Here is a 27,703-nt window from a genome sequence, read left to right as displayed (position 1 = left end):
GGGAGAGCGTGAGAGAGAATCCCAAGCAGGCTCTCAACCACGCTCAGTTTGGAGCCAGATGTGGGGCTCGATCCCCCGACCGCGAGACCACGACCCGAGCCGAAACCAAGAGTCGGATGCTCAACCGACTGAGCCGCCCAGGTGCCCCAGAACAACTTGCCTTTTAAAAATCACTGTTGTCATTCTTTTTACATTCTGGAAGGTTTGTGTGCCCCCCTCCAAAAAGACTTTGCTTGAACGACACGCTACCCTGAGGCTGTCCTACAGAACTTTTTGCGATGATGGAAAACGTTCTGTATCTACAGCATCCAATCTGGCACCCACGCGCACCCATTGGGCACTTGAAACGCGCCCCGTGTGACTAAGAAACAGAATCTTTAACGTGATTTGTTTTTAATTAACTTAAAATTAAATAGTTCCCAGTGGCCGGTGGCTACCATGTTGGGCCCAGCAGCTCTAGTGTTGGTCCTTCTAGAATGTTCAGGGGAGTTGCAGCTAGGACCAGGGAGAGGCTGTGAGAGGTCACACTTAGCCTGAAAACCCTCTCAAACTCTTGGAGGCTCAGTAGGTAGGCTTTAAACATCCACCGAGTGTAGTCACCCTGCCTGTCGCTTTTATTCGACTTCCACGACTCTTTCAACTGCCCACAAAGTCAGAGACTCCCTGAGTGAAATGGGAGTTAGAGACCCCGGTGAGCAGAACCAAAGCCACTCGCTGGCGGGCTGGGCGGCCGCAGCGCTCCACACTCAGGACCACAGCGGACCACGAAGGGGGAGGCAGCGGGTTTTCTGAGGGTCCCCGCTTGCTTGCAAGGTTTCCGCGTTTAACTCAAGACTCTGCAGCTTTGCACGGAGGTCAACGCGTCGCTGTGGGGATTAAATAAGACGGCGTGCGCGGAAGACCCCAGCTGATGGGGGCTGAATCGGGTCCCCCAAAATATATGTTCAAGTTCTAACCCCAGGTGTGTGTGAATGTGACTTTATTTGGATATAGGGTCTTCGTAGATGGTCATCAAGATGAGGTCATTAGGGTGGGCCCTCGCCCAGAGACTAAGTGTCCCGAGAAGAGGGGAATTTGGACACGGACACGCACAGGAGACAGGAGAAGGCCATGTGAAGAGAGGGACCCTCAGGGAGGCTGCCACGCGAACACCGAGGCAGGGACTGGAGCAGTGTGGCCACAAGCCAAGGAGCACCGGGGACTGCCAGGGCCACCAGGAGCTGGACGAGGCAAGGAAGGATCTTCTCCGAGAGCCTTCAGCAGGAGCGAGGCTCTGCTGACACTTGATTTCGGGCTTCTGGCCTCCAGAACCGTGAGAGAATATATTTCCGTTCTTTGAAGCCACCCGTTTGTGGGGCTTTGTTACAGAGGCCACTGGAAACCCATACGCCAGCTCCTGGGCAGGGGCAGAGAGAGCTCCCGCGTCGGTCGGGGGCAAACAGAAATTCCACCCACCGGCCTCACTCCCAGCTTTTGAGAAGTTGGTAAGCGTGACCATCTGTGTCTTTCCTGTGGCCCCCTTTCTCTTCCGGCCCCAGGGAGCACCCCCCAAAAGTGTGGGCACTGGTCACCTGACCCTCGAGGGTGGAGTCCTGTTAAAGGCACCGCATAACTTACACGTATACGTTGTAACTCCACTGCACAGATGGGGAAACTGAGGCCCAGAGGGGGGCGGGTCTCAGCCCAAGGCTACAAAGGAGTTAGAAGCAGAGCCGAATTCTCTAGAGTCCTGCACCAATGTTTTACTTGTTTTGAAACTTAAAGGTCTTGGAGAAAGGGAGTGACCGCTGAATCGGGAGTTTAAAGACAAATGTGGGTGCCCTGGGCCAGCCTGGGCCCTGGGGGGCTGCCCGGGAGCCTCGTAAGGTGGGTCTACTTCGAGGGGCGGTCACACCCCCAGGCCGGAGCTGGGGGCAGCTGGGCGAGGGAAGAAGGGACCAGTGTGTGCACGCGTGTGTGAGCCCATTTGAGGGGAGAGGAAGGGAGCGGGGGGCACAACCAGGAGAAAGGCCAAGTGCAGAGAAGGCCGCCATTGTGAAGGCAGGACAGCTGCACCAGGGGCCCAGAGGACGTTTCGCGGGAAGAATCCGAGTCCTTTCTTCTCTGTGCGTGTGCAGAAGGGCCAAGAAGAAAGGAGGAGGGGCCGAGATGGTGGGATGGGGGTGGGGTGGGGAGGAGAGAGACAGGAGAGAAAAGAGAGAGCATAGAAAGCTGGTGGAGGGTGGGGGTGGGGGGAGCTGCTGGCTCTGGATGGAATTTGCAGACTCATCCATGATGGTCCTGCCACGATTCCCCGAGCACCTATGACGGGGCAGGCCCTCTTCCAGGCACCGGGATGCGGGAGAGGACAGCCCAGGTAGTCCCTGCTCCCAGTGAGCTGACATTTCAGAAGGGAGGTAACCAGTGAGATCAATGGCGGAACGCACGTTTGTGGTAGAAAGGGCCAGAGAGATGGATGAAGCAGGGTTCGAACCAGGGTCCTGAAGGGGGGATGGTGACATGTTCCAACTTGGGAGGCTGAACAACAGATATATGTTAAGTGCTGACAGGAGCTCTGAAGGACGATGAAGCAGGGTGAGGGGATGAAGAGGGGAAAGGAACCCTCTTGTGGATGTGCCCCCCTCCACAGCCGGCGCATTCTAGAATGCAATGAGGGAGGGGCTGAAGGCTCACCACCAGTGCCCACATCTCTACGAACGTCTGTACCAGATGGCAGAAGCTGGGCACGGACACAGCCTCAGAACGGCCAGACTCAGATGGCAACATGGAAGGAGAAGGCGTGACCCCCACGAGGAGACAATGGACACTTCTGTCTAGTTTGCCAGAAAGCGCCGGAAAAGGCGTCCCCCCCTTACCCGCAAAGCAGTGGAGTGGAAATCCGTGACTGCCACCTCCGTGCGTTTTTCCTCCTCTTCGTTCCCACAGCCCTCGATTTACTTCCGCTCTGCCAGAAATTGCCAAATCGCTTCTTGGCGTGGAGGTGCCAATGTGCATTCCCACTGCTGATGTATGGGGCTTCCTGTTTTCCCACATCCCCTCCCCCCGCCCCCCGCCAGACTTTGCTGTGATGGGGCCTCTGAACATTGGCTATGGCCATTGTGGGCTTAATTGGCATTTTACTGATCACCAGACAGGTTGAGCGCGTGCTACCAATTTGGATCTGTGTGTACAACTTGAATGGATCAGCTTATCCATCGTGACGTTCATGGGAACACTGGTCTGGGGGAGGTTGTGCGATGCTACGATGCTTGTGTAACTCGTCACCATCCTCAGAGCTAACACCGCTTAAGGGCTTACTCTGTATCACCATTCTAACGTATTTGATCCTCACAAAACCCTATGAGCTGAGTAACATCCTTAGCCTTAGTTGCGGTAACCGAGGCTAAGAAGTTAAATGACTCGTCCAAATTCACTCAGTTAGAAAGCGGAATCAGAGAGACTCTTAACGACAGAGAACAAACGGACGGTTGATGGAGGAAGGTGGGTGGGGGATGGGCTAGCTAGATGGGTGATGGGCGTTAAGGAGGGCGCTTGTTGGGATGAGCACTGGGCGTTGTATATAAGGGATGAATCACTGGTTCTACTCCTGAAACCAATGTTGCGCTGTATGTTAACGAACTAAAATTTAAATTAAAAAATGCCTATTCAAAAAAAAAAAAAAAAAAAAAAAAGAAAAAAGAAAGTAGTGGAATCAGGATTGGAACCCAGGCAGAGTCCTTGCTCTCAATGGCTTTGTGAAGAGCGGGGAGGCATCTCCTTCCAAGAACACGATAGAACTCCGACTCGTGGGTAGGTAAGAGAGCACGGTCGGGCAGCTGGCACGGGCTGAAAGTTAGGACTGAGTGCATTTTGTAAAAACCGAGGAGGCAATTCATCCCTTTCAGGGTGTTTATAATTGAGCTCTAGGTTCCCGGAGAAGCCAACACACAGAAACACCCGTGAACAAACTGCTGTTTATCCCGCTTTGCCTCTCTCACTTCCTGCAAAACACGGGCTAGCAGAAAGCACGGGGGTTGCAAAATGAGCTTGCAAATCTTGCCAAAGAGGCCAAGGTTTGGTGACATTAATTAAAGGGATGCTGGAGGACGGCTCGAAGCACACGCAAATCCACCGACAAACAAAATTCTGGTAACTGAAGAAGAGACTGTTAGAAACGATGGGGAGTAGTAATTACGTACTTCACAAGGGGGAGATTCAGGAGTCAAAGGATTAAGAGAGGCCCTTGCGAAACCCGACCCAATCCCGAATACTTCTGCAAGAATGACCTGTTATGATGTTGATCTCCTGTACTCAAAAGAGCATCACATACACAAGTGGCTGTGAACCGTTACTGTACTTTGATTTTAATCTTCCCTCAGCACCCCTTTGCTTCTCCTTCTACGGGAAAGAATTTCTAGCTGGGAATATGGTCACCCAGCATGAAGACTGCCCTGCCCAGCCTCCTCTGCGGCCACGTGTGCTCATGTGACTTGTTTCTCATCAATGAGGTACAAGGAAAAATGGAGAGCAGCTGAAACTCTGATCAATCTAGGAACACCTAAACATATGAAGCAAATATTGACAGATCCAAAGGGAGAAACAGACAGCAATAAATTAATCGTAGGGGACTCGAATGCCCCACTTCTGTCAACGGATAGATCATCTAGACAGATCATCGTAAGGCAACATTGGCCTTAAATGACACGTTGGACCAGATGGACTTAAGATTTCCAGAACATTCCATTCCAAAGCAACAGAACACACATTCTTCTCGAGTGCACATGGAACATTCTCCACGATAGATCATATGTGGGACCACAAAACTAGTCTTAATACATTTAGGAAAACCGAAATCAGATCAAGCAACTTTTTTCCTACCATGATGGTATGAAATTAGAAATCAATCATGAGAAGAAAACTGGAACATTCATGAATGTGTGGAGAGTAAACAACATAAAACGGAACAACCACTGGGCCAAAGAAGAACTCAAGAGAAATTTCAAAAATACCGCGAGACAAATGAAAATGGAAATAAAACAGCCCAGAACTTACGGGATACAGCAAAAGCAGTTCTAAGAGGGAAGTTCATAGCGATAAATGCCAACATCAAGAAACCAGAAAAATCTGAAAGAAAGCACATAACTTTACACCTCAAGGAACTAGGAAAACAGGAACAAACAAAGCTCAAAGTTAGCAGAAGGAAGAAAATAACGAAAATCACAACAGAAATAAGTAAAATAGGGACAAAACAACAATGGAAAAGATCAATACAACTAAGAGCTTGTTCTTTGAAAAGATATACCAAATCGACGACTCTTTAGCCAGACTTACCAAGACAAAGAGAGAGGGCTCAAATAAATAAAACCAGAAACGAGAGATGTTACACAGAAATACAAAGGATCATTAAGAGACTATACTATGGGCAATTATACACTCACAAATTGGACAACCTAGAAGAAAGGGATACATTCCTAGAAACACACAACTTACCAAGACTGAATCGTGAAGAAATTGGAAATCTGGGGGCGCCTGGGTGGCGCAGTCGGTTAAGCGTCCGACTTCAGCCAGGTCACGATCTCGCGGTCCGTGAGTTCGAGCCCCGCGTCGGGCTCTGGGCTGATGGCTCGGAGCCTGGAGCCTGTTTCCGATTCTGTGTCTCCCTCTCTCTCTGCCCCTCCCCCGTTCATGCTCTGTCTCTCTCTGTCCCAAAAATAAATAAACATTGAAAAAAAAAAATTAAAAAAAAAAAAAAAAAAGAAATTGGAAATCTGAATAGATCACTTACTACTAAGGAGATTGAACCAGGGATCAAAAACTTCTCAACAAGCAAAAGTCCAGGACCAGACGGCTTCACTGGTGAGTTCTACCAAGCATTTAAAGAATAATTAATATGAATCCTTTTCAAATGTCTCCAAAAAAACGGAAGAGGAGAAAACACTGCTAGACTCGTTCTATGAGACCGGCATCACCCTGATACCAAAACCAAAGACACCACAAGAAAATTACAGCCCAATATCCCTGATGAACATAGATGCAAAAACTGTCAACAAAATATTAGCAAATGGAATCCAACAATACATTAAAAGGATCAAATGGGATTTATCCAGGGGGAGCAATATGTGATACACCACATTAACAAAGTGAAGGATAAAACCGTATGATCATCTCATTAGATGCAGAAAAAGCATTTGACGAAATTCAACATTCATTTATGATGAAAACTCTCAGCCAAGTGGGTATAGAGGAGAAGCACCTCAACACAATAAAGGCCATATAGGATCAGCCCACAGCTAACTCACTCAACAGTGAAAAACTGAAATCCGTTGTTCTAAGATCAGGAGTAAGACAAGGATGCCTATTCTTGTCACTTTTTTTTTTAATGTTTTAATTTATTTTTGAGATAGACAGAGTGTGAGTGGAGGAGGGGCAGAGAGAGGGAGACACAGAATCTGAAGCAGGCTCCAGGCTCTGAGTGGTCAGCACAGAGCCCGACGCGGGGCTTGAACTCACAAACCGTGAGATCATGTCCTGAGCCGAAGTCGGATGCCCAACCGACTGAGCCACCCAGGTGCCCCTACTCTTGTCACTTCCATTCAATGCAGTATCAGAAGTCCTAGCCAGAGCAATTAGGTATGAAAAAGAAAGAAAAGCCACCCAAATTGGGAAGGTAGAATTAAACTCTCACTATTTGCATATGACATGATATCACACATAGAAACCCCAAAATAACTGTTAGAATAGACAAATTCAGTGAAGGTGCGGGATACGAAATCGACACGCAAAAATCCATCGTATCTCTATACACCAGCAATGAACTATCAGAAAGAAAAATGAAGAAACAATCCCCTTTACGATTGCATCAAAAAGAATCAGATACCTAGGAATAAATTTAACCAAGGAGGTGAAAGACCCATACGCTGAAAACTGTCACATATTCATGAAAGACACTGAAGAAGACCCAAATAAATGGAAAGATACTCTGTGCTCATGGATTGGAAGAATTAATACTGTAATATGCCCACAGTACCCAAAGCAATGGAGATTCAACCCAATCCCTATTCAAATTCCAGCGGCATTTGTCACAGAAGTAGAACAAATAATCTTAAAACTCGTATGGAACCACAAAAGACCCCCAACTAGCTTAAGCAATCTTGAGAAAGAAGAACGAAGCTGAAGGCATCATGCTTGCTGACTTCAAACTGTATTACGAAGCTACAGTAATCAAAACAGTATGGCGTTGGCGTTAAAACAGACACACAGATCAGTGTAACAGAACAGAGCCTAGAAATAAACCCCCACAGATATGGTCAACTAATTGACATCAAAGGAGCCTAGAATATACAATGGGGAAAGGACAGTCTCTTCAATGAGTGGTGCTGGGGAAACGAGCCAGCCACACAAACAAAATGAACCTGGACCCCTGACGTCATCCACAAAAACGAACTAGAAATGGATTAAAGACTTGAACACAAGACCCGAAACCATAATGTGACATTAGTCTTGGCGACGATTTTTTGGATCTGACACCAGAAGCAAAGGCAATTCACGACAAACATAAATAACCGGGACCACACCAAACTGAAAAGCTTCTGCACAGCAAAAGAAACCATCAGCACAATGAAAGGGCAACCTGCCGAACTGGAGAAAATGTTTGCAACTCTTTTTTCTGAAAAGGGGTTACTATCCAAAAGATATAAAGAAGTCCTAAGGCTCAACAGCAAAAACACAAACAATTAGTAAAAGGCGAAAGATTTATACGATCTGAAGAGAAACCAGAGTATTGAAAACACAAACAATTAATCAAACAAGGGGCAAAGGATCTGAACGGACATTTTGCCAAAGAAGACATCCAGGTGGCCAACAGGCATGTGAAAAACTGCCGAACGTCACTCATCATCAGGGAAATGCAAATCGAAACCACAATGAGATATCACTTCACACCTGTCAGGACGGCTGTTACCAGAAGGACAGGAGACAGCAAGTGTGGGTGGGTGAGGGTGTGGAGAAAAGGGAACCCTCACGCACCGCTGGCCGGAATGAAAATCGGTGCAGCCACAACGGAAACACTACGGAGCTTCCTCACGAAATTAAAAACAGAACTCCCATACGATCCAACAATTCCCCTTCTGGGGATTGATCTGCAGGAAATGAAAACATGAACTTGAAAAGCTATCTGCACCCCTACGTCCGCTGCAGCATTATTTACAACGGCCAGGACATGGAAAGAAGCTACGTGTCCGTCGATGGCTGAATGGATAAAGATGTGGTGTAGGTAGACAAGGAACGATCATCCAGCTGCGTGAGTGAAACCTTGTCATTTGCAACAACAAGGATGCACCTTGAGGGCGTTATGCTAAGTGAAAGAAGCCAGAGAGAGACAAATACTGTTATGATCTCGCTCATATGTAAGAATCCAAGAAAACAACACTGAGCTCGTAGATACAGAGGACAGATTGGCGGTTGCCAGTGGCGGTGGGCAGGGCTAGGGGTGGTACCCCAAACTAATATAATGTTATACGCCAATTATACCTCATTCTCAAAAAAGCAAATGGTTGAGTCTCTGGTCAATTCATGGAGCAGGCCCACCAAAGAAGCACGGGCTTTTATTTTTTAATTTTTTAATTTTTTCCCAATATATGAAATTTATTGTCCAATCGGTTTCCATACAACACCCAGGGCTCATCCCAAAAGGTGCCCTCCTCAATACCCATCACCCACCCTCCCCTCCCTCCCACCCCCCGTCAACCCTCCGTTTGTTCTCAGTTTTTAAGAGTCTCTTATGCTTTGGTTCTCTCTTCCACTCTAACCTCTTTTTTTTTTTGTTTCCTTCCCTTCCCCCATGGGTTTCTGTTAAGTTTCTCAGGATCCAACTAAGAGTGAAACCATATGGTACCTGTCTTTCTCTGTATGGCTTAGTTCACTTAGCATCACACTCTCCAGTTCCATCCACGTTGCTACAAAGGGCCAGATTTCATTCTTTCTCGTTGCCACGTAGTACTCCATTGTGTATATAAACCACAATTTCTTTATCCATTCATCGGTTGATGGACATTTAGGCTCTTTCCATAATTTGGCTATTGTGGAGAGTGCTAGAAGCAGGGGCTTTTAACTGCAAGCAATAAGTGATTGCTCTCTTGGGTCTCATACGCAGCCAAACGTAAATCCAACTCAACCAACTTTGCTAAATACCCGTGACAATGCAGAGTTGAATGTGCCTAAAGACCCAGAAAGAGCAGCTGACCACTGGTCCTTGGGAGACTAAGGTTGTTACACGTTGTAATGTGAGTCATACCTATCAAATTCATCTAAGAGGAATTTTCAATTCATTAGTTTCCTGTCATTTTCCTCAATCAACCAACAATGACCAGCATAACTAACATTATTAGTGGTATCTTTAAAATGTTTTCACCTTAAATAGCAACTTAATATAAAACTCAAGTCAGAGCTTCCTAGCTGCCAGGGCAAAGAGGAAAAGTATACAGGGTACATAGCTCTTGCTATTTTTTTTTTTTTAACTTTTTTTTTTTTTTTTCAACGTTTATTTATTTTTGGGACAGAGAGAGACAGAGCATGAACGGGGGAGGGGCAGAGAGAGAGGGAGACACAGAATTGGAAACAGGCTCCAGGCTCTGAGCCCTCAGCCTAGAGCCTGACGCGGGGCTCGAACTCACGGACCGCGAGATCGTGACCTGGCTGAAGTCGGACGCTTAACCGACTGCGCCACCCAGGCGCCCCAGCTCTTGCTATTTAATGACCAGGAGGCCATCAGAACAAACAGGCATTTTCAGGGTCCTGAGTTCTGAAAGTCACGCTGTAGCAGGGTCTCTCGCACAGAGAGACATTCTAACTGTAACGAATAAAATTCTCAGGGACAGTTTTACAAAAAATGTAAATGCTCTGTGTATGGCTATTTACGCTTGGACGTTATGATCTCAGTCTTCACTGAAGCGATACCGAGTAAGCATAGTTGGATGAAAGCAAGCCTTTGGGAAGACAGCTTTTCGGCGATGTGTGCAAATTCAAGAACGAAGTTTGGGAAATCAATTTTGAGGAACATTTATTATTGAAATAGTTCCTTTTCTTGTGCCAGCTGTATGATTCTAAGGCATTAGTCACCGGTTCCCACCAGGAGCGCCCACGATATCACAGGGTATGTGTTTCCTTTCAGTGTGAAGGATGCTCCAAACTTGCTTTGAATTCCCACGGTCTTCGGTTTCCATTTTGGTTGTGTCACAAGCACCCCAACTGAGGACTCTGGGCACATCTCTTTTCTGGGCTGCAGTTGTCTGGCTATCAAATAAGGGGTGTTGATGAGAACACCTTAGGGTCCTTACTGTTCTTTTAGCATCCAAATCGGAAGTTTCCTACGCAGACCTTTCAGTCAGATGTTCTACAGGGGGTCTGTGAGCTATACTCTGCCTTCAGACAAGCTTTTGTTTGGCCCACGGTGTATATTTTTTAAGAAATTGATGATGGCAACGTTTTTTTCCCCCTTCTATCAGCATATTTCAGCCACGCATTCAGGTTAGAAATATGCGAAGATTGGTACTCCTGGGCACGAATGGCTATAATTATCTGGACCGGTGTAGAAGATGCCCCTTTCCGTAGGTGCCCTCTGGTGTGCTGCGGGACCCCCGTGTCCTGCTTCTTTATTTACATGCAGGTCCCCACAACCAGCTGCGCGGCGGCCCGTGCTGACCTCTGACACGTGCGGCTTTCTGCAGAGATCCAGGAACCAACAGCTTATGCATATGGGATGGAGGCCTTCTGAGTTCTCTCAGGAGGCCCCGCTTTCTGGGTGACCCTGGCAGGAGAATCAGTCCACAAGAAGATGCACCTTCCTCTTGTTCCCCACCCCGACGTGCCCCGCCAGCCACACGGGTATCCCAGGGAAAGCACCCCCCAGCCTGGAAGGCTGCTTCATCTCTGAGCTCAGCTGAGGGAGGCGTCGATCCCCCCCCCTCCCTCCTGTCACTCCCCCGGAAACAAGCCCCTGGTCACTCGGACGCGACTTCTCAGGGTGGCAGCATCCCAGCCGCAATGTCTGATTTCACGATCGCCTCGCTCGGCTCTCAGTGGGGAGTGTTTACTTTTTCAAAATTCAATTTAATGGAGTTTTGGAGGATTTCGCATGGTGCTGGAGGTAAGTGTTTGTAATTGTGTCTTTGCCCCAGGCCAGCAGCCTGACAGGTGAGCCTTGGGAACCGGCCAAGGTACCTCCTGCAAGATAGACCGGAAGACCTAATTGCTCTGTATCCATCCACGATATAGCTCTGCAGCACTGACCGCAGGAGAGGTGGGGCGTGCTGGGTAGTGTAGACGGACAAGTGTAGACAAGCCGTCCATGTCAATTTCCCACACAGTCCCACACGTGCTCCTGTCCATTTTCCACACCAGTTTTCATCCCTGCCTCCCACCCCAATGTTCTTCTGGAACCTTCTTCCATGCTGATGGTCTGAAGTCAATAAACCGGTCCCTAACATAACACATGGTGAATACAAACTCACACATAAATACTTCTAGCCTCTCTCTGTATTATATTTCATATTTTAAGTGGACTCATTAAAAAAATTCAAATTGCTTTGAAAAGGTCACGTTCTTTCACTACTATAGGCAAATCATTTTGTGTTTTCCTTTTTTTTAATATTTTATTTTTCTTATTCTTTTTTTTTCTTCTATTTTAGAGAACGAGGGAGCGAGCTTGTATGAGCGGGACAGAGGGAGGGAGGGAGAGAGAGAGAATCTCAAGCAGGTGCCATGCTCAGCGTGGAGCCAGAGGCGGGGCTCAGTCCCACGACCTTGGGATCACGACCTGAGCTGAAATCAAGAGTCGGACGCTCCACCTGCTGCCCCTCGTGTCGTATTTTTCTAGGGCCCACGGGCATAAGCCAACGCTTTTAAGTTAAAATGAAGCGGTCCACGGGCTGCCTGACACCATCTCCAATCCCTGCAGTACAGGGTCCACATGCTGGTCTGAGGTCGGGGCGCCCGGGCCCCACATCCAAAGCTGCGCGCCCGCCTGCCCGCCCGCGGCCTCCTGGCTCCCCTTACCTGTCCGGTAGCCCGTGCTGTTGAGGTACACGGCGAAGGTGCGGCTCTCGTGCTGTGCCTGCCAGGAGGGCGAGGAGCAGTTCTCGTTGTTGGTGTAGGTGTTGTGGTTGTGGACATACTTCCCGGTGAGGATAGAGGAACGCGAAGGGCAGCACATGGGCGTGGTCACGAAGGCGTTGACGAAGTGCGCCCCGCCCCGCTCCATGATGCGCCTTGTCTTGTTCATCACCTGCATGGAACCTGCAACCAGGAGCCAAGGTGAGTGCGGCCGTTCCCAGCTGGTGCCCGGTGGGCCATGCGACCGCTGGGGACAGGCGCTGAGTGGTTCTTAACCCCATCCCTGGGGAGGGGGCGCATTTTGGAAATCTCTGGGGACACATGAGGGGGGCGGGGGCCACAACGGTTAGTTGTGAGCATGGGCCAGCGAGGCACTGTGGGGTAGTCCTGTGCAAGAAATATCCTGGGTCCCCAGTCCCGCTGCGTGCTCATGGGGAGTAGATAAAAACCTGTTTGTCATACATATAAACCAAACATCTTTTTTTTTTTTTTTTTTTTTTTGCAGGATATTAACATGCAGTGTATTTATTTATTTATTTTTGGTAAGCAACCACTGTGTAAACCAAGGGAAGATTATACTTTGTTTTGTTTGGAACTTGCCCAAGAATCGTTCGTTTTTACTGAAATCTGGTCATGCCAACCCACCTGGCTCACCTCCCTGAACACTCCTCTGCTCCTTTGTCCACATGGTCCTTCTAGTTTGGGATTCTCTTCCCACCTCTCTCCGGACTCGAGCCATCGGCCAAGCCACACCTCTTCCAGTGATCACACTGGCTTCTGATTCCCTCGAGCGCGTAGTATGCATGCGGCAGGTGTTATTAGGGCTTAATTATATACCACTGGGTATCGTGGCTTCGTTCGCGCCTTTTCTCGTTCGCAAACGAAGCTGTAAGCAGCGAAAGGCGCTCAGGACGGAAAGGAAACTAACGTGCAGGAGACCCACTGTGCACAGGTGCTTTCCTGGTCACTGCTCCGCTGAGGGCCCCACGAGGGCAGAGGGTGCGTGCCCTGCTCCGTGCTGAATTCTCAACGCCCTCGTGGGGTGTGATACACAGTAGGCACTCAATAAACGTTTGCAGAGTGGATGCACAAACCTATGGCTGGTATCAGGATATTTAGTAGGGTTAGGGAAATACTCAAGGGAAATCCTTTCTCTCTTCCTCCTCCCACCCTCAGTTTCCTTCCTTTTCCTTAGAGTTCTTAGTCTGCTGCGGATTGAGTGACGCAAACTCTCCCCCACCCTCCATACGTCCTCGTCCTCACCCTCGACACCTGTGAATGTGACCTTATTTGGAAAAAAGCGTCTTTGCGGGTGTAGTTAAGGATCTTGGGGGGAGATCGTTCTGGATTACCTGGGTGGGCCCCAAATCCAATGACAAGCGTCGTGTAAGAGCCAGAAGGGAGAAGACACACAGACACGGTGGGGACGGCCATGTGAGGACCGAGGCAGAGGCTGGAGGGACGCAGCCACAGGCTAAGGAACTCCCGGGGCCCCCAGGAGCTGGAAGAGGAAGGAAGGATTCTCCTCTAGAGCCTTCGGAGGAAGCATAACCCTGTCAACACGTGGATTCCGGACTTCTGGCTTCTAGAACTACTGAAGAGTAAGCCAATGCAGTCTACCAGGCGTTTGGAGTTTTTACTGGAGAGGTGCCCAGCCCAATCACCAACAGCCCCTTAGAGGTTTTAACAAAAACTAATCACTCTCACCTCAGCACTCTGTCCCTACAGGCGAAGAATGGAAAGGAGATTTATATGGCTCTTTTATCCCATCTTTCTGCCAAATAGGGACGGAAGAGAGTTAGAGCTTCCCTGAGGCAAACATAGATCATATCTCCTCACTATTTAAAACCATCGGATAGCTTCCCGTGGCACTCGGAAGGACACCGGAATTCCTTACTGTGGCCTAAGACTCTTCCAGACTCTTCCAGACTCGTCCTTGCTGCCAAGCCACCTCCCATGTTCCTTTGACCTCATCTCTCCCCTCCCCCTTGCTCACTTGGTTACACTGGCCTCCTCATGGTTTCTCAAATGCTCCACTCCCATCCCTGCCCCAGGATCTTTGCACTGGCTACCGCTTCTGCTGGGACTCTTCCTGAGACATCCCTTTGTTGGCTTATCCCATTAAGTCAGACCTCAACTCGACGTCACCTCCTCAGCAAGGCCTGGCCAGCCCCCCTGCGGCACTTGAGCTGGTTTTTATAAGGGAGGCCCTTCTGGGACCAGGTGTGTCTCCTGAGCCTCTTGGCCAAGGCTGGCAGCGGTGGGTGGAGGAAAGAGCCAGCTCTGTGTGACGAACTGAACAGGAATTATCAGGCCCGGAACCGTGTGAACATCTATCCTCAAGGTCACATGCCCTCCCAAGAAGCCCCAGGGGACGCAGTTGTAACCGAAGGCAACTACAGGTATGACCTCCCTCTGGAGGGGACAGATGACATGGGCTTTCCGAGGTCCAGCCTGCGAAGCGAGCAGGGCACAGTCTCAGGGTTCAGCCGAGCCCTGGGGCCTCACCAGCCTCGGGGCCGCTCCTGGGGAACGCTTTCCGGGAAGGCCTCCCACTCGCCGATGGGTTCTTTCTACCCTGAACTTTTACCACGAATCGAGACATCGGCGTCCCGACGCCCGAGGCCCAAGCCTGAACACTAGCCACGTTCCCGGCTCGCGGCCTTTGCCGGAGCTCTGCCCTCTGCCTGGAGCGCTCCCTCCTTCAGGTTACTGAGCAAACGTCAAGTATCTCAGGGGAGGCCTTCCCTGGCCCAGAATCTGGCAGGGATTTAGGCCTGCTTTGTTCGCCGTTACATTCCCAAGCCTAGAACAGTGCCTGGCACAGAGTAGGTTCTCCATAAACGTCTGGAAATTAACAGAAGATCTGATCTTACTGTTTGAGGTTTCTATAGAACTTAGGAGCCCCAGGTGGTTCGTATTCGTAGACATGTGTGTTTTGTGCAGCGGGTTCGAAAACTCTGCCTTTAAAGAGCATGAAATCCATCCCGCGTTCTCTGGTTTGCTACCCTAGCCACAGCTCCTTATGGTCCCACATCCCACATCTGCCCATTCACGTACCCGCCAGGCGCCTGAAGGCCTGGGTTTGGCAGCCTCCTAACATAACTTAGTGGATGAGACAGGTCCAGCTTCTCCGTGGGGTAGAGGGCAGTGTTATCCGTCAATAATAATCGTTATGCTCGCTAATAGTCGCGATGGCCGAGTGCCGGCTGTATGCACGGCTGGGCACGTGTTATGCGCCGTTTTACTTAATCCTTTCAACAGCCCTTTTGAGGACAGAGAGCGAAATGCCCAGTCAAAGCCACACACCTTTGGAAGCGTGATGTGAGGGCTCAAACCCAGGCTTGTCCGGCGGGGATGGTGGGTGCTTGGAGTCAGGTTCAAGAAACGTACGGTTCACACCGCACGGGAGGTAGCATAAATACACCCAGGAAACGCACTGAGATCCCAACGCACTTGGTCAATTCTCGACCTCAAGGAGGCTCAGAAGAGTCCTGGACTGGAGGCTGGGTCCCCTGGTCATCCCAGAGGTGACTTTAGCTGGCACACCAGCGGTGGGAGCAGCAGGGGGGCACATCACCAAATATCAGGGACGCCAGCCGTGGGCAAGTGATTCCCTCCACTACTGATCAACACAAAAGGCCAACTGGTGTGGTCACGTCCTTGACACCTACACAATTCCTGCCTCAACGGGGAGTGAACCAGTCGCCTGTCAGAACGCTCAGGGCGCAGCAATGTTGGCTTATATTTAGTCGACTGGCTTAGTTTTCCTTTCCTTAGAGCAGTTAATCCTGGCTTCTCTCATTTAGGGTAGCAGAATCTTGTTGTTCTTTTCTTTTTTTTAATATGCTTTAAAAAGAATTTCTTAATGTTTATTTATTTTTGAGAGACAGAGAGAGACAGAGAATGAGCAGAGGAGGGGCAGAGGGAGAGGGAGACACAGAATCCGAAACAGGCTCCAGGCTCCGAGCTGCCGGCACAGAGCCCGACGCGGGGCTCGAACCCACGAACGGTGACATCATGATCTGAGCTGAACTTAGACGCTTCACCGACCGAGCCACCCAGGCGCCCTGAATCTTTTTCTTAAACACACACACACCAATTACAGCTGATTAACGGAAGTCCACGGAAGGGGCGCCCGGGTGGCTCAGGTTGAGAACGGACTCTCGATCTTGACTTAGGTCGTGATCCCAGGGTTCGTGAGTTCGAGCCGTGCATCCAGCTCTGTGCTGACAGTGCAGAGCCTGCTTGGGATTCTCTCAGACACCATCAGTGCCTCATACCCTAACCCGAGCTCCTGCTGCCACCTGCCCCCTCGTGCCTCCTCTTTTCTCCAGCTACGTGGGCAAAAATCTAGCTATTCCTCAGTCCCATCTCGCTGTTCCCACATCGAATCCATCCGCAAAGCCTGTCCACCATCCGGCCCTGTCGCCCTCCTCCCTGGGCATCCTCTCTCTTCCGAATTAGGTCAGCTGCTTCACCTCCTCGCTGGACTCTGCCCAGTTATTCTGCACGGAGCAGCCAGAGCGCCTCCTCTCCTTGGCACCCTCTGGGGCTCCCACTCACCGGAGAACAAAGTCTTGAAGTCCTCCACAGGCCTACCTGGGTCCAGACCTCGTCCGGCAGGGGCCTCGTCTCCGCCCTCAGACCTGCCAGGCCTGCTCCTGCCTCAGAGCCTTCGCCTTGCTGCTCCTTTGCTTGGAAGGCCTTTCCCCCTGAACCCTGACGGCCTGTGCGATCACCCCCTTCTCGTCTGTACTCCCTGCCCCTGACAGTTGAGACCCCTCCCTTGTTTTTTAAGTTTCTGACTCCGTAACTGTCATCTGTAACTAACCACAGACTTTTACACACTTACATATTTATGTTGCTGTCTGCCTGCGCCCGGTCACTGAGGCCTCCCAGCCCCGAGGTCTGGAGCGGCCCTCGGCACAGGGTAGGTGCTCAGTTAAGTATTCCTCAAAGGAATGAGTCCAGGGCACTCCAGGCAGAATCAACTCTTCGCCCGCTCTTTACAAACTGTGGGGAGAAAGGACGGGGCGGCTGGTGGTGAGAACCCGGCCCATCTGGGTCTCCCAGGTCTGCAGAAAAGACAACGCTGGCCCCCCACCCGACCTGTCAGACCCTCCTCCAGGAGGCAGGAGGCCGCCACCTGGCGAACAATTCCCCTGCAGTCAGCAGCCCCGAATGCCGCACTGGCAAAAAGCAAAAGCCAGTAGAACCGTTTCTTTCTTTCTCTTTCTTTTTTTTTTTTTAAAAATGGGCTCAGAACCAGGGTCTCAAAGCGCTTCCGTCTCCACCATACTATGTCCGAGGAGAGGAGCGATTGCCGCTCTCGTCCAGGAGTCCCGTGCGTATCTGCTCGGTGCGCTCGCCCCTGCCCACATGAGCCGGCTGCAGGGGAGCTGTGTCCATGCGCCGCTCAGGTACGAGGTGACGACGCCCCCAGAGGACAGCGGCTTCTGTGCCCGAGCAGCACTACCATGAAGCCTCCCCGTGGGGACAGTGACCTGCTTTAGCACAACTGCCACAGCGATGGGGCTCTGTACGTCCACATCCGGAACACAAAAACATATGATCTAATCTCGCCCAGCCCGGCCCTCAGGCAGATGGACCAGTCTGATGGGGGGAAGAACCTGGAAGACGGGGCCACGCAGAAATAAAAAGGCCAGTTTTCAACACGTTAAATGAAGCCAGGCCGGCCAACCCAGACTCACTCTGTCCAACACAAACTTGGGACGTGCACACAAAAACAGGCCCGGTTTCCTTCTGTGATCAAACCTTCCAACCCAGCTGGGCCAGGGGTGAGGTCACCCGACACCTCTGTGCGACTCTAATGGTCCCACCCCCCTGGCCTTGACGCTTATCTGGCCGCCCCTTTCTGATCGCTTTCTGGGGCCTCCTTGGTAGACCACCTGTGCTATTATTTATCCTTATTTGATATTTTTCCTTAAAGCGACTTAAAATTAAAAAAAAAATTTTTTTAACGTTTATTTATTTATTTATTTATTTATTTATTTATTTATTTTTTTCCCCAATGTTTATTCATTTTTGGGACAGAGAGAGACAGAGCATGAACGGGGGAGGGGCAGAGAGAGAGGGAGACACAGAATCTGAAACAGGCTCCAGGCTCTGAGCTGTCGGCACAGAGCCCGACGCGGGGCTCGAACTCACGGACCACGAGATCATGACCTGAGCCGAAGTTGGATGCTTAACTGACTGAGCCACCCAGGCGCCCCCCCCCCCACTTTTTTTTTTTAATGTTTATTTTTGAAAGAGAGCGAGAGAGAGATGGGGAAGGGGCAGAGAGAGAGGGAGACAGGGAATCTGGAAGCAGGCTCCAGGCTGTGAGCCGTCAGCACAGAGCCCGACGCGGGGCTCGAACCCACGAACCGCGAGATCATGACCTGCGCCGAAGTCGGGCGCTGACCCGACGGAGCCACCCAGGCGCCCCTTAACGTGACTTGAAACAGATAAACTTGAATCTCAACCCGAGTCACTACGTGAAACTCTGTGTCTGATATGCTGATCAAAACGTTTTTTTTTTTTGATGCACATGAAAATAAGTTTGTAAGTAGTAAAATCCATGCTTTTTGACTTGTCACATGAGATACCTCGTGCCTTACCTGTCGTAGAAAGGCATCTGGGAAACGCTGAATTCGTTTGCTCTTCTCAAAGTCTGGGTCGGAGCAACCACGACCTCTAGGGAACGAGCGGGTGCCGGGGGCTTGCGAGATTCAAAAGTGACTCAATTTTTGTCCCTTCCAGGGCTTAGGTGGTTCCCACCCACTTTTTGCCCTAGAGGCCTGTGTCAGCTGGGGGCAGAAGCACCCCACGGCCCTTTAAGACAGACTCCTGTGGCCCCCAGTGTGGGTGGCAGGGGAGGCACTGGTTTTGACAGACGACTACTGAAACGATGCCTTCTGATGTTTGTTTTCTTAACGTTACAGGTCAACAGAGTCTGTGACGTGTTCTCGCCTCCAGAGAGCGGTGGCAGGGAGATGGGATGTGGGGAAAAATAAAGCCCTGGGGTAAACCCAGGGTCTTGACTGAAATCAGCATTTTCCTTTAACGGTCTTTGCAATTTGTTTGAGAGGGTGCGTGCACAGGTGTGCGAGCGGCGGAGGGGCAGAGAGAGGGGGACAGAGGATCCGAAGCGGGTTCTATGCGGACGGCAGAGAGCCCGATGCGGGGCTTGATCTCACAAACCGCGAGATCATGACCTGAGTCGGAGTCTGATGCTTAACCGACTGAGCCACCCAGGTGCCCCTTAAACCACACTCTCTAACCACCACCCCTGACCCTCATCTGGACCTACTGAGGCAGTCACTCCAACTGGCTCCCGGCTCCCACCCTCGTCCCCTGCAGTACGTTCTCCACCTGGTGGCCACAGGGCTCCTTTTAAAACGTTAAGTCACACCATGACTTCCTTTGCTCAAACTCAGCCAACGAGCGTCCATCTTGCTTAGAATAAAACCCAAAGTACACCCCCCCCGCCCCGCCCCCTTTGGCCCAGGAAACCCCATGTGAGCTACACGCTGATTCTCCCCAAGTACAACTTGTACCTCCGTCCCCCACTTGCCCTCTGCTCCGGCCACGCTGACCTTCTCACCACTCCTTGAACACGCCAAGCACGCTCCTGCCTCAGGGCCTTTGCACTTGCCTCCGCCCCTCCCTGCCCCGTGGCATCCAGGTCTTTACCGAAACTGCCTCCTCAGGGAGGCTTTCCCTGGACTGTGCTAAGCTCTCTCCTTCGTCCCCCTCTCGCTCCTTGAGAAAATGTTCTCAGCAGATACACACGCTGTAGAGGATGGTTGCTTCCGGGTGAGCCCTGTGAATGGTGGCTGCGGAAGGCTACTTTGGCTTTGAATCGTTTGAGTGTTTGAAGGTAAGGCTGTATGGCTCGTCTAATTTGAAATACTTTGGAGGCTCAGGGGGGAGGAGAGAACTGACTGCAAACAGGCCAATCCACGAACACTCCACGATGTGTGTCGCCTTCCTATCTGTGCCTTTCATTTGGGGAAAGATAATCTAATCGAGCAGAGGCCTTTCAGCAAGGACCTCCCCGTTATCTGTGGAGACCACAGGTGACTCTGAACACAAAACCGGAGGCCACAGTCAGAAAGCCAGAGGCAGGGCCTGCCCATGAGAATGTTTGGTGATGCTTTTTCCAGTGTGTCAAGATTCTGGGACACCGGGAGGGGGCCCAAGAGTCCGACTCATTTCGGACACCGTCTACACAGAGTCAGCATCGGATGCCACAGGTTAAGGGCTCAAGTCCCGCAAGGGTGCCCCACTCTCCCCGACTCCCCCTGCACGGACGCTGGCCACAAGCCCGGGCTGTCACCTGTGCTCTGACCAACAGGCCACAGAGTAGCAGTAGAAGGCTTACAGAACTCAGGGAAACACATTCACCTGTTTGTTAAAGGACAGGAAGCAGCGGCCAGGCGCCCTGGGCAAGGTCTGGGGGCGGGCGGTGCTTACAGAGGCGTCATTACAGAGTCCCGATTGATCAAGTCTTCGGCCCCGGGCTGATTCAGCCTCCAGCCCCCTCCGCCAACCCTCCAGTCACATGGTCCAGGGGTTCCCAAGCAGTGTTTTCTCCTCTCCTGGGGGGTGGAAAAGCAGGAGCCGAAGGGCCAGCTGGCACGGGGCCAGGCGGCGGGTGAAGGGGCCACGACCCACGTCCTCTCCAGGGCCATCCTTCTCTGAGCGATTCTTCTCTCAGCCACTTAGCTCTGTATGTTAAACGGGTTCCGCTGCTCCATACGTGTGCGGGTGTAACCCGCATCAGCACGCTTCTGTTCTGGACGGAACGCGGGGCACGACCCCCCACCCCCCCGCCATCTGTAGACTCTGGGTATCAAAGAGCCCACAGAATGAAGTGTGATCTGTCCTATTAAGTCACTGACTTTCTTGGGGCCTTCGTTTCCCTTCTGTCAAAGTACAGCGCGGGAACAGCTTTAGGTTAAGGTTTCCTTTGACCGTGACATTCAAGGACTATTCTCGAATACCCTCTGACATCTTCTGCAGTGTGCTGGGAAGGGCCCTAGAGGCACATGGCCTGAGTTCAATTCCTGACCTCGCCGCTTCCTGTCGGCCACATACCCTGGTGCAAATGAGTTACCACCCCCCCCACCCCCCCAAGTACCTTGGTGTCCTCGTGGGCAAAGTGGGGAGAATAAGAGTGCCTCCTTCCCACGGGATGTTCCAAGATTTAATTGAGGAAAATACGGGCGAAGCCTCTAGTGCAGGACACGGCATATGAAAACGCTTAACACGCGGTAGCTGTCGAAAGTTTTAGTTGCTGTAGCTCCCAAGTACTGCGTCACACCGAGTTCACAGAGGGCCTCTGGACACATTCTGGTCTGTGCGCTCGAAAGCGTTTAAAACATTAACTAATTCTTTTTTTTTTTTTTTTAATTGGGAGATTTCACATCAATCCAGTTTTCTGGCTTGGCTTGAAAAAATACAGAGATCTGGCCTTGCTGGGTTCACAGTGAGTGGACCTGAGTGGCAAAGGCCCGGTTTAGAAGGGCCGCGCTGGTTCTCTGGGCTCCCCACTTCCCACATTTACAAGACCTGCCTGGCCCTGGGGGCACTGGGTTTACAACCTGCAGCTGTTTCTATTCCAGGGGAAGGGACCAGCTGAGTAAACCTTCAGAGTAACACTTACTATGACCCAGAGCCCTACAGAGAGCAGGCTTTAAGAGGGGGAGGAGAGCTGTGGGTGTGGGTGCAGGCTAGGACAGAGCCTTGACCTGGACAGGCAGGTGGGGGGCGGGGGAGGGGACGGGGGAGGGCCATCAGCTCGGGCCACAGGTGGCAAAGCATCTGTGTCCTGTGCTGCCCTGCAGCCACCAGGCTGGAGTACCCGAGGCAGCCCTCATCCGGGCCTCGAGTGTCCCTGGAATGCCCGCGATGTCACCGGATCAGACTGTGAGCCGCCTGCCCGTGGCAGACTGTCTAACCACCACGGGAGGCTGGGTCCCATCAGCCCGACCGCCCAGAATAGCTCTGTCCCCAGCAGGCGGGGAGAGGGAGGCCGGGGGATGAGCAGCAGTGGAGGCCACATCTGGGCAGAGGGACCCCACTGTTTCCCGGACAACGACATCTGTGCCCGGATGTGCTCACCGCTGTGCCTCCAACTCGACCCAGAATAACCGCGCCGGCTGCCGGGGCCCTGCTGCTCGGGCAGCTTTTCCTCACGGCGGCAAAGGGGGAGCCGCTCCGGACTCCGCAATCTTACAAAACAGAAGAGGTTTTTTTGTTTTTAAGTTTTTATGTATTTATTTTGAGAGAGAGGTAGAGACAGAACGTGCCGGGGAGGGGCGGAGAGAGAGGGGGGACAGAGGATCTGAATTGGGCTCTGTACCGTCAGCACAGAGCCCGACACGGGGCTCGAACTCACAGACCGCGAGATCATGACCTGAGCCGAAGTTGCGTGCTTAACCGACTGAGCCACCCAGGCGCCCTGGGAACTTACAAAATAAAGTCAAATGCTGTTGCTGGTTTTAGCTACGAAAAGCCGAGGCTCGAAATCGCTTCCTAAACCCAGTATCATTAAGCAGATGTCGAAGACAGCCATGCTAGAATTTCATTAATGAACATCGGACTGTCAGAGAGATCATGAAGTGAATTTTTTTTCCTCCTCTGCCTTCTGCTCCTTCTGGCTGTGAAGCCTCGGGGAGGAAATTCTGATATATTCCCTCTCAATGGAGGGGAGGTGGCCCAGAGGCCCTGGAAAAGGGTCACTTGCCAACCAATCACCGGTCCCTTCCTCCCCGAGGAGCTCCACCCACAGACCGTTCCTTGCCAGAGGCTATTTATGCAAAGTCCGGGGTGTTTTGCCCACTTTTCGTCCTGTGCCACACAGAGCCAGTCACCTGGCCACCAGCCTGGTGGTGATGTGTGCAAAGCAGCTTGATGTCTGTCCTGAGCCTGAAAACCTGTTCCTCCTCCCCCAGTGTCCCCATCTCTGTAAATGGCACTACCATCGGCCCAACGGCTCAGCCAAAACCTCTGAGTGATTCTCTGATTCTCGACGCTCCTTCCCTCCCCCTTGCAATCCGTCCATGAGCCCTGCCTGCTGACCCCCAAAACAGAACCCGCCCCACCTGCCACCGCCTCTCCAGAGCACCCACCGGCTCCCACCCGGACGACTGGTCTTCCTGATTCTGATCCGGTCCCCGGGCCACCACCCCTCCACCCGCAGCCAGACTGAGCCACCGAGAACACGAATCACGCGTACTTGACCTGCTCAGAACAGCTCAGTGACTTTCCATCGGCCCTGGAAGAAAATCCAGACCTTCCCCCATCATTCTCCCCCTCATTCCCCAGGTCCTGCTGCCCTCCTCTAAGTTCCTGGCCAGTCCATTCCTGCCACAGGGCTCTTACACTTGTCCTTTGGCCTGGGATGCTCCTCCCCCCAATTCCCATGTGACCACCTCCTTCTGGAGGTGCAGGTCTCACGAGTGCCCTTCATACAACTGCCTCCCCCGTCCCCTACCACCCCCATGCTAGAGGTGCTACCCCTCACCGGGACCCTTGCTCCTGATCTGGTGTGGGAGAGACCCCGGTGGCCTATTGATGTAGGTTTCCCTTTCTTAAGAGGCTCTGGTTTTAACCTTGAATGCACTGAGCTAGGAAATACATTTGCTAGACGCTCTTGTAGCTAAACGTGCAAACGGTCCTCGCTTTGGCCTTCTAGATCAGTTCCGTGCCCAGTGATCCAGACCAGCGAGCTGACCTGGATGGGTTGCACCCACAATTGTCTTTACCCTCTAGCTTTGGGCTGGATTTGGCCAATGCGGGGGGGGGGGGGGCCCTGGTGGAAGATCAGCAGAAGCAGAAAGGGATGTTGGGATATGGATGTCTCCAACACTCTCCCTGGGGTATCAACAGAGGGGGACGGCTCCTGTTGGGGGGGGGGGGACTCTCTGTGTCCCAGTAACCATTTGCCCCCTCATCCCCTTGGCCTTGGGGTGGGAATGGCTGCAATGTTACTAAACAGATTTCCCCACACTTTAGCAAAATCTAGTTAAGCCCTGCTTGAATAATCCAAATTTGAGTGTGCCCCACATTTCTTGCTGAGATCATGTGGCTAATTAAATAAGTTCTGTCTGTGTTGTACGTGATGTCTGGAATGAGGTCCTTAAAGGGAGCCGACTTAACTTGAAGTCCATTCTTTTTACCCTTTTGCTTCCTCCTTCTCTGATGCCTGGAACGTGGCTCTGATAGATGGAGCTCCAGCAGCCTTTCAGAACCATGAGGTGACCTTAATAATGACAGAAAGCCACACAGCAAGCATGGCAGAACGGAAAGGTAGAGGAGCTTGGGTGCCTGATAACCTTGAAGCCACCAAGCCAGCCCTGGAATGCCAACTTCCAGAGATTTCTATGTGAGTGAGACGCAAAATTCTATCTTGTTTAAGCCCCTGTTATTTTATATTTTCTTTTATATGCAGCCAAACCTAATCCCAATATATTTAGCTTCCAGAATTTAAGTATCTCCCAAGTGTTGCTGAATTTAAAAAAAAAAAAAAAAAAAAGGTCTTGCAGGAATGTGCTTGGCAAGTTGAACACCAGGGTGGGTCTAGATGAGCCTTTCTTCCTCCCGAGATAACCTGCAGCCACATGTTTTTGTAACTCTGGTGAGAAATGCGAGAATGTCAGGGGTTGGTGTCTTAGAGAGGCCAGGCTGGGAGTTACGCTGATCTGCTGTCCGGAATCTGGGCACGCTGTCTCCTGGGCTTTCAGCCATTTGGCCCCTACAGAGTGCCCAAGCCTGAAATTTAGAATTGATTTCTGGAGATCAGTCTGCAGTACAGGGAGTGGTTTCCTCGTGTTCACAGATGGAAAGTGGAAAACAAGGGCCTGGCCAGAAACCCTCCCAAGCCTTTCTCTCAAAAGCCTGCCTCTCCCACAAGGCAGCCGTCGGGGCCGGGGGCCCCCGCAACTTTCCAGATCACAGACCTCCCTGGGAATCCGGTGAGGGTCTTGGACCCAGCAGAGCACACCCAGGCACGCAATCTACACACAGTTCTGGCCCCCTCCCTGGTCGTCCCTCGTTCCCAGCCCTTCCGGACCTGGGCCTCTTCCCCGAACTCTCGACTCTGAACACTGACTGCCTAGGACAGTTCCTTTTGATTTTTCACAGCCTCTGCCACTTACTAGGTCCAGAAGCAGAATGAGCTCCTGACCATCACTCTCCGCAGCTCTGTAAACAGAGACTCCCTCTTTGCAGTCACTCAGGCCAAAACCTTGGAGTTATTCACGACTCTTCTGTCCCACTCCACATCAGGCCCATCAGCACATCTTTTTATTTTTTTTTAGTAATTTTTAAAATTTTATTTATTTTGAGAAACAGAGCGGAGGAGGGGCAGAGAGAGAGGGAGAGAGAGAATCTCAGGCAGGCTCCGTGCTGTCAGTGCAGAGCCTGATGCAGGACTTGAACTCACGAACCGTGAGATCATGACCTGAGCCGAAACCAAGAGTCGGATGCTTAACCAACGGAGCCACCGGGCGCCCCCTGTTAGAAACGTTTAAGTGTTTATTTTTGAGAGAGAGACAAAAAGACAGAGCGTGTGTGGGGGAGGGGCAGAGAGAGAGAGGGAGACACAGACTCGGAAGCAGGCTCCGGGTTCTGAGCTGTCAGCAAAGAGCCCAAAGCAGGGCTTGAACTCACAAACCAAGAGATCATGACCTGAGCCGAAGTCGGACGCTTAACTGACTGAGCCACGCTTATCAGAGCACATCTTACCAGCACCACCTGATAACTAGGTATAGCATCGACCCCCCTCCCCCCCACCTCTGGTCTGAGTGGCCATCGCCTCGTGCTTGGACTCCTGCAGTAGACTCCGCACTGGGCTCCCTGCCCTCACGACACCCCTTTGGCTTATTCTCCGTATCATAGACAGAGGGGTCATATTAACACGTAAGTCAGATAATGTCCCTCTTCTGCTCAGCGTCCTCCATTGGTGTATCACTTACAAAGTCAAAATCCTCCCTCCCTCTGGTTCAAAGACCCTGCATGGTCCACCCTTCCGCCATCACCCCATTACCTCTCAGAAATCACCACTTCCTGGACGTTTGCTCACATTGCCCTGTTGTCCTGACCTCTTTGCGGCTCTGAGCCCGGCGGGACCCCTTTCTCCCTCAGGGCCTCTGTCCCCCCTGTTCCCTCTGCCTGGAATGCTCTTCCTGGGGGAACTCCCTTCACTGGGGTCCTCACCTTCTTTGCCCCAATGTCCCCTTCTCAGTACAGAAAATCATAACTCTCTTTCCTTCTCCTTGCTGCCTTCTGTTCCTTCCTTTATCCCTCCCACCACTTTTCACTATCATAGGCACTGTAGACTTTATAAATCTTTTTTATTAACTCTTGCAATAGTACGTAAGCTCCATAAGAGTAGAGATGTTGCCTATTTTGTTTGCTGCTGGGCCCCCTTCAGCACATGGTAGGTGCTCAGTGAGTATCTGTTGAATGAATGAGTCTGGCCTGCCCTTTGAGCCAGCACCCCGCTTTGGAGAGAGCCCCGTGAGCGTGCCCTGGGCATTTCTTGAGCATTGGCTGTAGGGTTGGCACCTGCCTTCTTCTGGCACCAGCGCTTGGATTTTTCTTTAGGGAAGCATCACACCTAACTCCCTCTCCCAATCCTCATGGCTCATGTGGGGTTGGCCCCAGGCCTGACGCCAGGGATGTGCATGCGACCCAGGCCAGCCAGTCACTGCATTCCATGCACCCCTCCGATGGTTCGGGGTCGACCAGCTGTCCCGGAGAGTACCAGCCCCAAGATACTTCGTTTGGGGACGTTTATTGGTACCTGTGGGAGAAAGACCCTCTCTTTCTACGAGGATGGCTTGCTGTAACATTAATGCGGGTCTGGTGATGCCAGGTGGAAAGCTGGGTGGAGGGTGAAGCCAATTTGGAGGAGAGCTGAGTTTGCAGAGATGGATCGATAGATGAGAGCCAGACAGAGCTCCTGGATCCAGCCATACCTGAAGCTCAAAATACGCTTGGATTTTGTATTTACATGAGTCAAATAAACTCCTTCTCTTTTTTGTATGGTCAGTCTAGTTGGAATTGGGTTTCTGTCACTCATCACTGAGAGAACCCAGACTGACAGAAAGGGGTTGTGATACGTGTGTTTTTATATCCACTGGAACACCTGTTCCCATGGTATTTTATAGCCCTCCAACAGCATCACCTGGTTGCCTTTGTCACCCCAAACGGCACAATTCTGTTCACACGGTCTGAAAACCAGTAATCTGAGGGGGCACCTTGTTGCTACCCTGCGTGGACCCTCAGGAGATCAACAGTGGAAAATCAGTGCCAGACTTTCTGGGGTGTGGGGGTCTGTCTCCGCAACCCTCGGGCACCAGAGCTCCCATGTTAGTGGGGCTCCAACATGAAAAGCCTGTGACTCCCACCTGGCAAGTCCTTCCCTCTCCCCGCTTCCATCCGACTGGGTCAAGGAGAACGTCTCGGGGACGTGTCACTGCCCTCGCTCTTTGTAACAAAGACACGCCAGCCTTGTGGGAGGCCGACTCTTGCTGAAATGCAAAAACACTGCTGTTCTCACCGTGCCTGCTTTTGCAGTGACCTTTTACAAAAGACAACG

General features: G+C 51.5%; 1 protein-coding gene across 3 annotated transcripts in view; it reads right to left on the bottom strand.

Annotated features, from left to right (window-relative positions):
- Positions 1–27,703, bottom strand: part of SULF2 (sulfatase 2) — a 119,153-nt gene that overhangs the window by 59,043 nt on the left and 32,407 nt on the right. For all 3 annotated transcript variants that reach the window (XM_045444322.1, XM_045444323.1, XM_045444324.1), the window contains exon 3: positions 12,031–12,270. In XM_045444322.1, coding sequence (XP_045300278.1) covers positions 12,031–12,270 — 240 coding nt within the window. The remainder of the gene's footprint in view (positions 1–12,030; positions 12,271–27,703) is intronic.

Source organism: Leopardus geoffroyi, chromosome A3 (genome assembly GCF_018350155.1).
Source record: "Leopardus geoffroyi isolate Oge1 chromosome A3, O.geoffroyi_Oge1_pat1.0, whole genome shotgun sequence".
NCBI classification, from domain to species: Eukaryota; Metazoa; Chordata; class Mammalia; order Carnivora; family Felidae; genus Leopardus; species Leopardus geoffroyi.
Note: the sequence above shows the minus strand (reverse complement) of the source record. Positions and strands in the feature narration are given on the sequence as shown.